Below are 13,372 nucleotides of genomic sequence, written 5' to 3'. Positions count from 1 at the left end.
GTATGTGGTTTGCTGCAATTATGCGCATATAATTATGAGCAAGGCTCTTGAAAATTAGTGGGCTCTATTTACCCTTTTATAAAGCAACAAGCAAGCTGGTTACCATTCAATATACTGTACTGAAAGGCAGACCGGGCACTTGTCATTCAATCCACCTGTGTTGGTGATGGTGCTGGGGTGTGCAGGGTACTGGTGACCAGGGCAGTAAGTGGACGGAACCTTACTGCCCTGGTCACCAGTACCCTGCACACCCCAGCACCATCACCAACACAGGTTTGATGTACCGACTGTGTATGATGTTTTTGTATCCATTGTGGCATGAAGACTGTGAATTAAGTGGATTGAGTAACAAGTGCCCGGTCTGCCTTTCAGTGCAGTATATTGACAGTTGTTTTCCGTTGCACATAATCGGCTGCACGTCTTCTAGCTTAGTGTCAAGTGCCCAGGTACGGGTGCCTTTGAAAATTGGGGGTGAAGAACTTTGTCCAATATACAACAGATACAGGCTGAGGCCCCCACCCCCAGCAATACATACTGAGTGCCGAGTGCTTCCTTCCTACAGTGTACGAAACCATTCAACAGTGTATTGTCACCAAAGCAAAACTGGAAGCCCCACACAGCTGTAGAGGAAGCTTGTGAAAATTAAAACTTTCATGTATTTACCATGGAATAGAAATCTGCACATTATTTAGATTTAAAAACATAAATCAGTGGCTGGTTATTTGAGAGGCAGTTCCTGAGTCTGATTAGGCCATGTGACTTTCAGGTTCAATCGCTTCAAATGCATGGTAGTACAGCTAATGTTGTGCATACACTGCTCGACGCAGGCTTATCAATCGAGCCGCTGATGGCTCGATTGATAATATCCGATGTGTCCGATCACCGCGGGGATCGATTCCGCGCTCGATACCCGCGGGCGGACAATAGCGGTGAATCCAGCGGAAGATAAGAAGCTCCGGTGGGGACGAGCGGGAATCGATCCGGGCGGACGAGCGGGGACGCGGCGGGAGTCGATCCGGCGGCTAATCAGCCGCCGGATCGACCCGTGTATGCCCAGCATAAGACATAGTACATTGGTAGCAAAAAAAAAAAACGTCTCATGTCATTTTCCAATACAGGAAGCATTAAAAACAAACAAACCTTCAGTTGTTATCTATGCAAAAGAGCTTCTCTGAGCCATCAACCGACTGGGCCAAATGTTTTATAACTGAAAATAAAAAGGAGACTCTTCTTTGTTACTAATGTTCTATTCCTTATCCATACTACACATACAACTCATATCAGTTATGTTTTCACTTCAGGTTTGCTTTAATCAATATAGTTTGATGCAATTTATCATATTCTATGATGAATCAATTGAGGTAAGTAGAATTAACCCCTCAAGTCATCAGAAATGTAATGCCGTACCACATACTGAGGCATAAATATACTGGGACAGAGGTAATGTCAGAATCAGAAATCTGATGTGAGTTATTAAGGTGGGGATGGCTATGTTTACAAAGGGACAGGACACCATGACAAAACTCTGTATCGAGATAGGATCATACAAAGGCAAAATAAAATACAGTATTTTACATAAATGTAGATAAAGAAAGGATAACTGTGATTTCAGTACCGTTGCTTCGTCTGGGAGGCTTTCTGGCACAGATTCCTTATCAAATTTTCCTAAAATCCTGTACAGTGAGCGTTTGGTTTGTGTGCGTCTTAGCAACCTCTCTTTGTCCATCATTATCTGCTCTATTTGCATCAATATGGAACGATCTGAGCCACCGAATCCCTGAAACCATTAAAAAAAATGGCATTAGCATAATTTGTCATACTGTAACAAATACGGTAAGTGATGTGTCCGGTTTGCATTTTCACCCAACAGGTCTACCATGAATCCACTCATCACCATCAGATGTTTTCATAATAAGCAAGTACAAGATAACTCACCTTGCTTATTTTACCCGTGAGCTTTGTCTTGTCATGCCACTTCTGTAAGGTGGTGTTTCGGTAACTTCTGAAGTCTGCAAATCGTTTTGCCATGAAGTCTGGATACTGGCTAGCATTCAACTTCCGTTTGGGAGCACCCTTAGGTTTTAGTGTTTCAGAATCACTTTTTTCCATTTCTTCCTCATCGCTCGGGATTTCTTCCTCACTGCACACAAAACAATGTCTGTTAGCAAGGGGACAAAACAGGACTCAGAAGAACAGTACTCATCTTAAGGTCACTACCTCCAGAGTTATGAAGGTTCTGGCAAGTAAGACGGTCATACTATGGACTATAGGCAATTCATTTCCTTCCTGCATGCAACTATCTGTAATAACTGCTACATGCTTACTGCACATTATTGGAGATGCACCATTATTGCTGTGTAGTTGGTGTCTCTAAACCTAAGAATGCTCATTAAAAGTCCCTGCTGAAAGTTTCTAGATACAACATTTTTAACATATGAGAAGAGATTTTAGTGTTTTTCCTGCACTTCTGAAGTAAAACTGATAAACTACGGTATGTGCATTAACACGTGTATGTTTATACTGAGAAGTGTGAATGGAATCTTAAAGAGGAACTGAACTCAGAATATGAAAACAGAGCATCGCAATCCATGTTAAAAATTGTAGGCAAAAACAGTACAATACAGGATCTTCTAAAAAAAATTAGCATATTGTGAAAAAGTTCATTATTTTCTGTAATGTACTGATAAACATTAGACTTTCATATATTTTAGATTCAAATACACACAACTGAAGTAGTTCAAGCCGTTTATTGTTTTAATATTGATGATTTTGGCATACAGCTCATGAAAACCCAAATTTCCTATCTCAAAAAATTAGCATATTTCATCCGACCAATAAAAGAAAAGTGTTTTTAAAACAAAAAAGTCAACCTTCAAATAATTATGTTCAGTTATGCACTCAATACTTGGTCGGGAATCCTTTTGCAGAAATGACTGCTTCAATGCGGCGTGGCATGGAGGCAATCAGCCTGTGTTATGGAGGCCCAGGATGTTTCGATAGCGGCCTTAAGCTCATCCAGAGTGTTGGGTCTTGCGTCTCTGTACTTTCTCTTCACAATATCCCACAGATTATCTATGGGGTTCAGGTCAGGAGAGTTGGCAGGCCAATTGAGCACAGTAATACCATGGTCAGTAAACCATTTACCAGTGGTTTTGGCACTGTGAGCAGGTGCCAGGTCGTGCTGAAAAATGAAATCTTCATCTCCATAAAGCTTTTCAGCAGATGGAAGCATGAACCCACTTTTGAACAAGAAACAGCTGCAGAAGCGCCTGACCCGGGCTACAGAGAAGCAGCACTGGACTATTGCTCAGTGGTCCAAAGTACTTTTTTGGGATGAAAGCAACTTTTACATGTCATTCGGAAATCAAGGTGCCAGAGTCTGGAGGAAGACTGGGGAGAGGGAAATGCCAAAATGCCTGAAGTCCAGTGTCAAGTACCCACAGTTAGTGATGGTCTGGGGTGCCATGTCAGCTGCTGGTGTTGGTCCACTGTGTTTTATCAAGGGCAGGGTCAATGCAGCTAGCTATCAGGAGATTTTGGAGCACTTCATGCTTCCATCTGCTGAAAAGCTTTATGGAGATAACACCTGAGCAGTGCCACAGGCTGATTGCCTCCATGCCACGCTGCATTGAAGCAGTCATTTCTGCAAAAGGATTCCCGACCAAGTATTGAGTGTATAACTGAACATAATTATTTGAAGGTTGACTTTTTTTGTTTTAAAAACACTTTTCTTTTATTGGTGGATGAAATATGCTAATTTTTTGAGATAGGAAATTTGGGTTTTCATTAACTGTATGCCAAAATCATCAATATTAATACAATAAAAGGCTTGAACTACTTCAGTTGTGTGTATTTGAATCTAAAATATATGAAAGTCTAATGTTTAACTGTATATTACAGAAAATAATGAACTTTATCACAATATGCTAATTTATTGAGAAGATCCTGTATATGTACAAAAATATGTGAATAAACTATACTATACAATTAACTTAATAAACCTCACCCCCCCTGTGACATATGCTGCCGTGGCAAGTCACATGGTAACTGCCCGGCAGGCTCAGGCTGCAGAGATCAATGGGAGACTTTCTCCTGCTTATGCAAATCCCCTGCAGCTTTGTTTGTTGACACTGTGAGTCATCAGGAGGCACCTGTGAAGTGGAGAATCCTGACAGCAGGCTGAGGGACTGGAGAAACTAACTTGTTGTAAGGCAAGGGGAAACACTGGGCTAGCTGATAAAAGTGCAATTAGAGGGCAGCATGATGCAGAGCTGTGCATGGAGGGTCCGTGGGCAAAAATCTGTCTGGTCTTTCCTCATTGTTATAATGACTGCATGTGCTGATAAGGTGTTAAACAAGTTGAAAAGTTTTTGACACTCCCTAGACTCCAGGAGGGCTGCTTTCTGACTTGTGTGAGAGACTTGCAGGGACAAGAGTCACATTACAGGCAAGTAGGCTCTGTGTGATGTGAGACTGCAATACAGATAAGCTCTCTGCTCCATCTCAGGCTATTCTCAATTTCTCCCTATACCTCTTCTTTCTGGACTAATGCATGTCAAAATCACAATAGCAATCGCTAGCAATTAGTGAGTGCGATTTTGTGAAGCGATTTTCAGAGCGATTTTTGAATGACAGTGCTGTACAGAGCATATTTTCTTGTCACTTAACTATCTTCCTTCCTTCTCTTTCAGTTTTTCCTGAAATTAGCAAGAGTGAAAAGAGAGATATTTTTTAGTGGACATTTGGTCAGTTTTATAAAGAGTGAAGCATTAACAGTGAAGCATATATATTTATGATTTTTGGAAAAAACCTGTTCAGTCTTTTTTACACTGTAAAGTGCCAAAACTCTCTTGGTGTGCATGTGAATTGATAACCAAAGGGGGCGATCGTGTAGCTAAAAGGGTTGTTTTTTGGCAAAAAATATTTTTTCCTGAAATTAGCAAGAGTGAAGTAATATCAGTGAAGCATATGTGTGCCTGTCTTTTTTTTTTTATTTTTTTTTTTTGTATTAAAAAACTTTATTGAGCAGATCAACAAATATACAAAGCTTTTAAAAGCAGAATAGATAAAACACTACATATTAACACTAACTAAAAAGCAAAGAGAAAGAAAAAGCCTCGAGAGAGAGCATAGTTCAGATAGTCGGACCGCTCGACCTGGGAAATGAGGCACAAGGTACCTCCAGCTGAGATCCCAGGGATCAGTCTGTGTCGTAAGTCCATAGTATGGTATTATATTGCTCTCTCTGACACATACATAAAAACAAAAACACACATAAAAATAAAAAACTAAAGTAGAACCCTACTTATAGGTAGCAAGAGTCCTAAATAACACTAATCTTATATATCATACTATAATTAATATACACATATGTCCAGGGGAGATTAAGAACACCTATACGTTTTCCAGGATTCCCAAATCAGATCAAATCTTATCATATTCTCAATACTATAGAAATACACCCGATCCATTATCAACATTAGGTCCAGACGTTGAGTAACCAGTGCTAACTCCAGATCAGCGGATTTCCATTTGAAGGCTATTGACCACTGAGAGGCTAGTAACATATATCTATATAGAGGTCTAAATCTGCCTGAATATATATAAAAGGGCCTGGGAAGCAGTCAACGAAACAGGAAAGCCAAACACCTCCCGAATAATAGTTTTCCATGAATCCCAAAACTGCTGTGCTCTGGGGCAGTCCCAAAAGACATGCATCAAAGATCCTTCCATACCACATCCTCGAAAACAAGTCGATGGAACCGAAGGATACATTTTATGAATTTTAGTCGGAATGTAATACCAACGAAACAAGATCTTGAGCGCTGTGTCCTTTACCATATTTGACTTGACTACTCCAGAGACAGCAGACCGGATATAAGACCAATCTGCGAGATCTAATTGAATTCCCAAGTCCTGTTCCCAGGCTCTCATATATGACATTTTATTCTCACTATCCCGACCCAGCAACAGGGCATATAAAGATGAAATTAATCCTTTTTGTCGAGAGAATCCGAAGTAGAGTGACTCAAACATCGAGGGATCAAACACTGGGGGTGAAGAAAAGATGGAGGAGAAATAATGTTTAATTTGGCAAAATTGGAATGCCTCTACCTGAGGAGCATCTCGACTAAATCTGAGCATATTAAATGTAATTAGAACATTACTGATCCAAAATGTATTAGCAGTAAAGAGGACCTTATGCCTCCACCAGGAAAACAACTGTGGGTTCCTAAAAGCAGGAACAAAACGAGAATTACCAAATATCGAGATCCTGGAGGAGGGAAGGGTCATAAGCTTATATGAAGCGGCAATCGAAATCCACAGCTTAGTCAGTGGCGATACAATCTTGTTCTTGCTAGCAAGGGTTAATGTGTCTCTTTTAGATACAACCGTGACCAATGAAAATAAATGAAATGGAAAGACTGAAGTAGACTCAAACTGATACCAGGTAGGGGGGTTGGAATTTATTCCCGAATCTAAGATTTGACTAAGTTTAGAAGCTAAGTAATAATGCCATAAGCTAGGTAGGTCAATACCACCCTGCAGGGGGGGGGGGGGGGGGGGGGTCGGTCTGTACAGAACTTGCGCTCGATTTCTAGCTGGTTTGCCATCCCACATAGACAAAGATTTTTTTGGCTATAGTTGTTGGGATATTGCGAAGCAAATATAACAGTTTGGGGAGAATGATCATCTTGCATGCTACACATCTACCCAGCCATGAAACCTTAAATGAAGACCAAGTCTGCAAGAGTTGAGTAATACTGTTAACTGCATGCGAGAAGTTGGTTCCGTACAGGACCCCATAGCAAGGTGTAAGAAAGACTCCTAAATATTTAAATTTAGTTTTACTCCATTCGAACCCATACGTAGAGTTTAACCATTTGATTGTATGCGGATATAGATTGATCGGGAGAGCTGTGGATTTAGAGGGGTTAACCTTAAGGCCAGAAAATTTGGCGAACTTATCCAATATTTGAAACAAGTTAGGCATAGTTGTTATGAGTCTAGTCAAGAACAGGAGAGCATCGTCAGCATATAAGGAGGTTAATTTAATATTGTCAATTCCGTAACCATGGATGTCAGGATGTCGTCTAATCGCTACTGCTAGAGGCTCTAAAGCGAGAGCTAATAGCAATGGAGAAAGAGGGCAACTCTGACGGGTCCCGCATTTAAGCTGAACAGGAGCAGACGATGCGCCAGGGATAAGAATTACTGTAGAAGGGGAGTCATATAATGCTGAAACTGCTGTAATTATAGGGCCGGTCAAGCCAAAGCCTTCCAAAGCAGTGGTCAAATATTGCCAACCCACTGAGTCAAATGCCTTGCTGATATCTAGACCCAACATCATGAACCTAGAATTCTTAAGCTCAGCATCCTGTAATATATTAACTGCCAGTCTCACATTATCAGAGCCTTGTCTACCAGGAATGAATCCAGTTTGATTGGGAGCAACGAAATCACTCACCATAGAGCCTAGTCTGGAGGCCAGGATTTTAGCAAAGAGCTTGATATTGTTGAGAACAGAGATAGGTCTAAATCCTGCTGGGGTAGAGTGTTCAGTATCTGGTTTAGGGAGCAGGGTCATGTTAGCCAATAGCATTTCAGAAGGGAGTTTTTCACCTTGGAGAACAGCATTAAACAGAGGTCAATGGGAACGAAGGTGTATCAGCAAGTTTTTTATAATACAAGGGAGAAAACCAGTCTGGGCCCGGGGCAGTAGAAGATCTGAGCGACTTAATTGAAGCTAATACTTCCGTGGAGGTGATCGGGGCATTGAGAGCAGACAACTGTTAGGCTCCCTGCACACTGCAAATCCGTTTTCCGATTCCGTTTCCGATTCCGTTTCCGATTTTCCCTGAATACATTCAACAGAAAAACGGATCAAAAAACGCAGCATGCAGTTAAGATTAAAAATCTGAATCGGATGTAAAAACAGATTGAAAAGCGGAATCGGAATCTGAAATGCATGCAGTGTGCAAGGGGCCTTAAGGGGATAGGGAAGGCAACTGTAAGGTGTCCAGGCACGATTTAAGTTCCGTAATGTAAGACTTTAGGAGGTAGTACCTCCTCAATGCCTCTAGAACCTTTTAATTTATAAACATGAGGGGGTTTATAATATTGATTTAGTTTACATGCAAACTGAGTAGAAGGGTTATTGCCTCGTAGAAGAAACTTTGCTTTGGAAAACTTCAAAGCTTTAGCATTAGAGTTATCTAGTATAGAGTTCAACTCAGTTCTCTTCAGACCAATTTCGTGTAAAATCTCACTAGTCGCCTGTCCTTTTTTTTTAGTGGACATTTGGTCAGTTTTATAGAGAGTGAAACATAATAAATACTATATATATATATATATATATATATATATATATATATATAATTTTTTTGGGGAAAAAAACCTGTTCAGTCTTTTTTACACTGTGAAGCGCCAAACCTCTCTTACTTAGTGTGTATGAGAGCTGGGATGCTCACCGACCTGAAACACGAGTAATCACGAGTGATTCAAATGAGGCTTAATTAGCCCATGCACTATGTACTGGTAGCAGAAGTGGGGCTTGCAGGGGGTGGTGACATAAGAGGCGATTCCCTCTGTCAAGCTACCAACAGGGGAGGACAAGGGCGGCTGTATGATGTAAGAGGGGATTCCCCCTGCGTGACACCTACGAGGAGGAGAAGGGGGGGCGGGGGTGTATGACATAAGAGCGGATTCCCTCTGCAGTTACCCCCCTACCTCTGCCGGACAGGATACGGAAGGGGAGAGCTGCATGACTACTACAGGACATGATATGGGATCTGGCACAAAACTAGGGTGACCATATTTTAATTTCCAAAAAAGAGGACGATCACAACAGCATGTGGGCGTGGTCATAGGTGGGGCCAAATATACAAGACCTTAGCAGTGTGCTGTCCAACTTCGCAGGCATGGAGGGTCGTTTTTTTTTTCCAGACCACATGGCGGAGGCCGGCCGACCACAAAATGCAATCAGATTCGCAGAATATTTCCCCACAAAATGCAATGAGATTGGCAGCATATTTCCCCACAAATGCAATAAGATTGGCAGCAGATTTCCCCACTAATGCAATCTTATTGGCAGCAGATTTCCCCACTAATGCAATCTTATTGGCAGCACATTTCCCCACAAATGCAATCTTATTGGCAGCACATTTCCCCACAAATGCAATCTTATTGGCAGCACATTTCCCCACAAATGCAATCTTATTGGCAGCACATTTCCCCACAAATGCAATCTTATTGGCAGCACATTTCCCCACAAATGCAATCTTATTGGCAGCACATTTCTCCACAAATGCAATGAGATTGGCAGCACATTTCCCCACAAATGCTATGAGATTGGCAGCACATTTCCCCACAAATGCAATGAGATTGGCAGCACATTTCCTCACAAATGCAATGAGATTGGCAGCACATTTCCCCACAAAATGCTCTTTCCCCCATGCTGCGTGCGGCTGCCTAAATATACCTCCCTTGTTCTCCTCTGACCAAGTCACCAACGCAAAGAGTGCGACTGGACAGATTATTGGAGGGGATAATAAGATAACAGAGTGGCTGGAGAGGAAGGCAAGGGAGTCCACGCACCTCATGGAGCTGGTGGAAGCCCCAAGTATGAAAACAAAACTATTAAACATCTCAGAATTCCTTTAAAGGAAACCTGTAATGTCTTTAAAAAAAGTTTCACTTACCTGGAGCTTCTGCCAGCCCCCTGCAGCCTCCGTGGGCACACGCCGTCTCTGAACGATCCACCAGTCCCCCGCCGCAGCTAAGTTTTGTTCTTGCGGACTTGCAACTCATTGTCCACTGCCCCTGGCCACACAAACGTCCTCATTCGCACTCCCATCACCAAGAGCATCCTGCACAGTACGAGAAAACCTTGCACTGCACCCGCGCAGGACACTCATGGCGAAGGGAACACGAACGTAGATGCGCATGGCCAGGGACATCGACTTGCGAGAATAAAACTTGGCTGCAACAGGAGACAAGAGGACTTTTTTAAGATATTACAGGTTGAATAGCATATAACAAGCATGTATACAGGGTGTCTAACAAGTGTCCAGCTTGTGTTGAAGTACTGTGGCTGGCAAGGGCTTGGAGTTTTCTACACAGTGCACAGCATGCAGAACACTAGTAGTGGCTGAGGCTGCACTCTGCTTCTCCCTCTATTGTCAGCTCACCTCTCCCCCCTCCAATCTCAGCCTCCTCTCTCTGCCCTGTGTCAGGCTGTCCACTTTTTTTCTTCCCCTCCCATCTGAGGCTTCCTTATCTTATCCCGGCATTCCGATGACTTGCTTTCACACACAGCCTGTGTGTTATTGCCGCTGGCTTGTTTCCGCCTCCTCCCCCTAGCTGTCGGCACTTCCTAGCTCGCTTCTCCTGCAGCCCAAGTAGCAGAAGAACCGCTTGCAGAGATCCACTGAGGCTGAGATGAGTCGAATACTGCGAGCCCAAGGCAGAAGAACCGTTTGCAGAGATTCTCTGCAAGCGGTTCTTCTGCTGCTTGGGCTTTCAGTATTCGGCTCATCTCAGCCTCAGTGGATCTCTGCAAGCGGTTCTTCTGTCGCTGGCTCGCAGTGTTCGGCTCATCTCAGCCCAATGGATCTCTGCAAGTGTCTTCGGCTCTCTTTACTTCACCGGACAATTCAGAAATCCGGTAGGACAGCCCGGGCAGGTCTGAAAAAGTGGACCTGTCCGGGCAAAAGAGGACGCATGGTCAGCCTAACAAAACAAATGGGGAGAGCTACAGGATGACAGCACAAGATCTCACAATGTAGGAGGCACAGTTAGAGAAAAAAATAATACTTTATCAAGGCGTGTGAAAGTACAGTGCAGGGCAGCAGCAGAAGCCACAGCTGTCACTTTCCTGTAACAGGGCGACTGATGATGACCTCATGACATTGGGCTGTAAATCTCATTCTGTGGGCGTGAATGGGCATGTCTAACTCCAACTGTAACACCGCCCACAGAATCAGACTCTGCACCTCCCATGGAGTGAGAGCTGCAAAATGGAAGGAGAGAGTTGCAAGATGGAGCCTGCCAATCTCTTTTATTCATAGTTGTATTGCACAAATATATCTACTTTTATATTGCCCTTCACAAGTGTTTTGTGTCTAATCATTCATTTCAAAGGGAAAAGAAGGAGGCTCGATTTAGTGACTTTTTTTTGTTCAGTTCCTCTTTAATGAGAACAGTCATCCAAAATAATTAGCAACAGCACATGGATACTTTACATATAAGGTGCTAGACCTGTTATGACATAAAAATAGTTTGAAACAATATAAACAAAAGCTCAAATACATAAAAATATTTGTAACTACTTTAAACCCAGTCAGAACAGCAAAAATTGTGCAGCTTTGGAGTAAATTTACACTACACCAGTTGCTCTCAGCTATAACTGATGAGCCTATCTCCACTGCTGCCAAGCAGCTACTCTCCCTCATCAAATCCCTTGGTCTCTCCCAGCACACAAATTCCACCATCCACCGCGCTGGTCATACTCTTGACCTCATATTCTCAAAGTCCACCTTTCTCAGCAACCTGGACATCGCACCTTTCCCTATCTCTGACCATCACCTCCTAACCTTTACCATCTCCCCACCAACAACTTCTCTCCCCACCCCTCAGCCTGGTCGATGGCAGAGAGACCTACGTAATCTCAACCCAAATGTCCTAGCAAGTCCCCTTCTCTCCCTCTCCTCCCACCTACTTACCCTAACATGCCCCAATGAAGCGGCTGCACATTATAACCTTGCCCTCTCATCTGCTTTAGATCAAGCTGCCCCCTCAATCTTCCGCCCTATCAAGCCCCCCAACCCTGGCACAACACCCACACACGTAACCTCAGGAAAGAAACTCGAGCAGCCGAACGGAAATGGAGGAAATCACATCTCAATTCTGACTTCCTTGAGTACAAGGCCAAACTGTTACTCTTCCACACTGCCCTCTCTGAGGCTAAACAAAGGTACTTTGCTGCACTGATTGGAACCCAAGCTTCCAACCCTCGACAGCTTTTTGCTACCTTCAATTCCCTCCTCAACCCCACTCCTCCCCCTCCCAGCTCCTCCCTCTCAGCCAATGACTTTGCCAACCACTTCACCACTAAAATTGCAACAATACGCAATGAAATTTCCCTCCTCCATCCCTCCCTTCCCAATGCCTCTCAGGTTGTCCCCTTGCCTTCCCTCCCAGCTGCTCCCCTGTCTCATCCACCCCTCGCCTCTTTTGCTCCTGCCACCATTGATGAAGTCAGCCTGCTGCTAGTGGCTTCCCCCCCCCCACATCCTCTCCCTGTGATCCGTTACCCGCGAATACTCTTCGTCCCCACTTCCCTGACCTGGCCCCAGTCCTCACCTCCTTGTTCAATCTCTCCCTTTCCACAGGCATCTTCCCCAAAGCATTCAAACAGGCCACTGTACTTCCCCTGCTGAAAAAACCCTCACTCGACCTATCCCTATCCTCAAACTACCGCCCAATCTCCCTCCTTCCCTATGCTTCTAAACTCCTCGAACGCCTAGTCCACCAGCGCATTACCCAATACATCAACACCAATACCCTACTTGACCCCCTACAGTCTGGATTCCGACTTGCACACTCAACTGAAACAGCCCTCGCCAAAGTGGTCAACGACCTTACCCTTGCCAGGGTCAAAGGCAGTTATTCCATCCTGCTCCTCCTTGACCTCTCTGCAGCATTTGACACTGTTGACCACTCCCTCCTCCTCCAATCACTACAGTCCATGGGCATCCATGGTCTTGCCTTGGCCTGGATCTCCTCCTACCTATCCAATCGCTCCTTCACCACTTCCTTCAATGGCTCCTCCTCAACCCCTGCCCCCCTCTCAGTTGGGGTCCCCCAGGGCTCTGTTCTAGGCCCCCTTCTTTTCTCCATATACACTTCCTCAATTGGCAAGCTTATCTCCTCCCTGGGCTTCAATTACCACCTTTATGCAGATGACACTCAGATTTACCTCCATACCCTCGATCTCTCATCCACCACCATAAACACGGTCTCCTCGTGTCTCTCAGCAATTTCCTCCTGGATGTCAGATAGGTTCCTAAAGCTTAACCTAGACCAAACTGAGCTCCTGATCTTTCCACTCCATGCTGCTGCACCCATCCCAGATTTCCACCTCACAATCGACAACACAACCATTCTCCCTACCTCCCAGGCCCGCTGTCTGGGTGTCACCTTGGACTCTGACCTCTCCTTCATCCCACACATCCAAAACATCACCAAAGCCTGCAATTTCCACCTCCGTAATATCTCCAAGATCCGCCCCTTTTTAACCCCGGACATGACCAAACTGCTCATCCATGCCCTCATCATCTCCCGCCTTGATTACTGTAACTCCCTCCTTTCT

At 43.9% G+C, this 13,372-nt stretch overlaps 1 protein-coding gene across 2 annotated transcripts in view; it reads right to left on the bottom strand.

Moving 5' to 3' along the window:
• AATF (apoptosis antagonizing transcription factor) overlaps positions 1 to 13,372 on the bottom strand; it is a 228,590-nt gene that overhangs the window by 107,691 nt on the left and 107,527 nt on the right. For both annotated transcript variants that reach the window (XM_068269363.1, XM_068269364.1), the window contains exons 6-7: positions 1,936 to 2,140; positions 1,616 to 1,777 (exon numbers count right to left, since the gene is read on the bottom strand). In XM_068269363.1, the coding sequence (XP_068125464.1) occupies positions 1,616 to 1,777; positions 1,936 to 2,140 (367 nt within the window). The remainder of the gene's footprint in view (positions 1 to 1,615; positions 1,778 to 1,935; positions 2,141 to 13,372) is intronic.

This window comes from Hyperolius riggenbachi, chromosome 2 (genome assembly GCF_040937935.1).
Source record: "Hyperolius riggenbachi isolate aHypRig1 chromosome 2, aHypRig1.pri, whole genome shotgun sequence".
In the NCBI taxonomy this organism is placed as follows: Eukaryota; Metazoa; Chordata; class Amphibia; order Anura; family Hyperoliidae; genus Hyperolius; species Hyperolius riggenbachi.
This window is presented reverse-complemented; position numbering and strand designations above follow the sequence as displayed.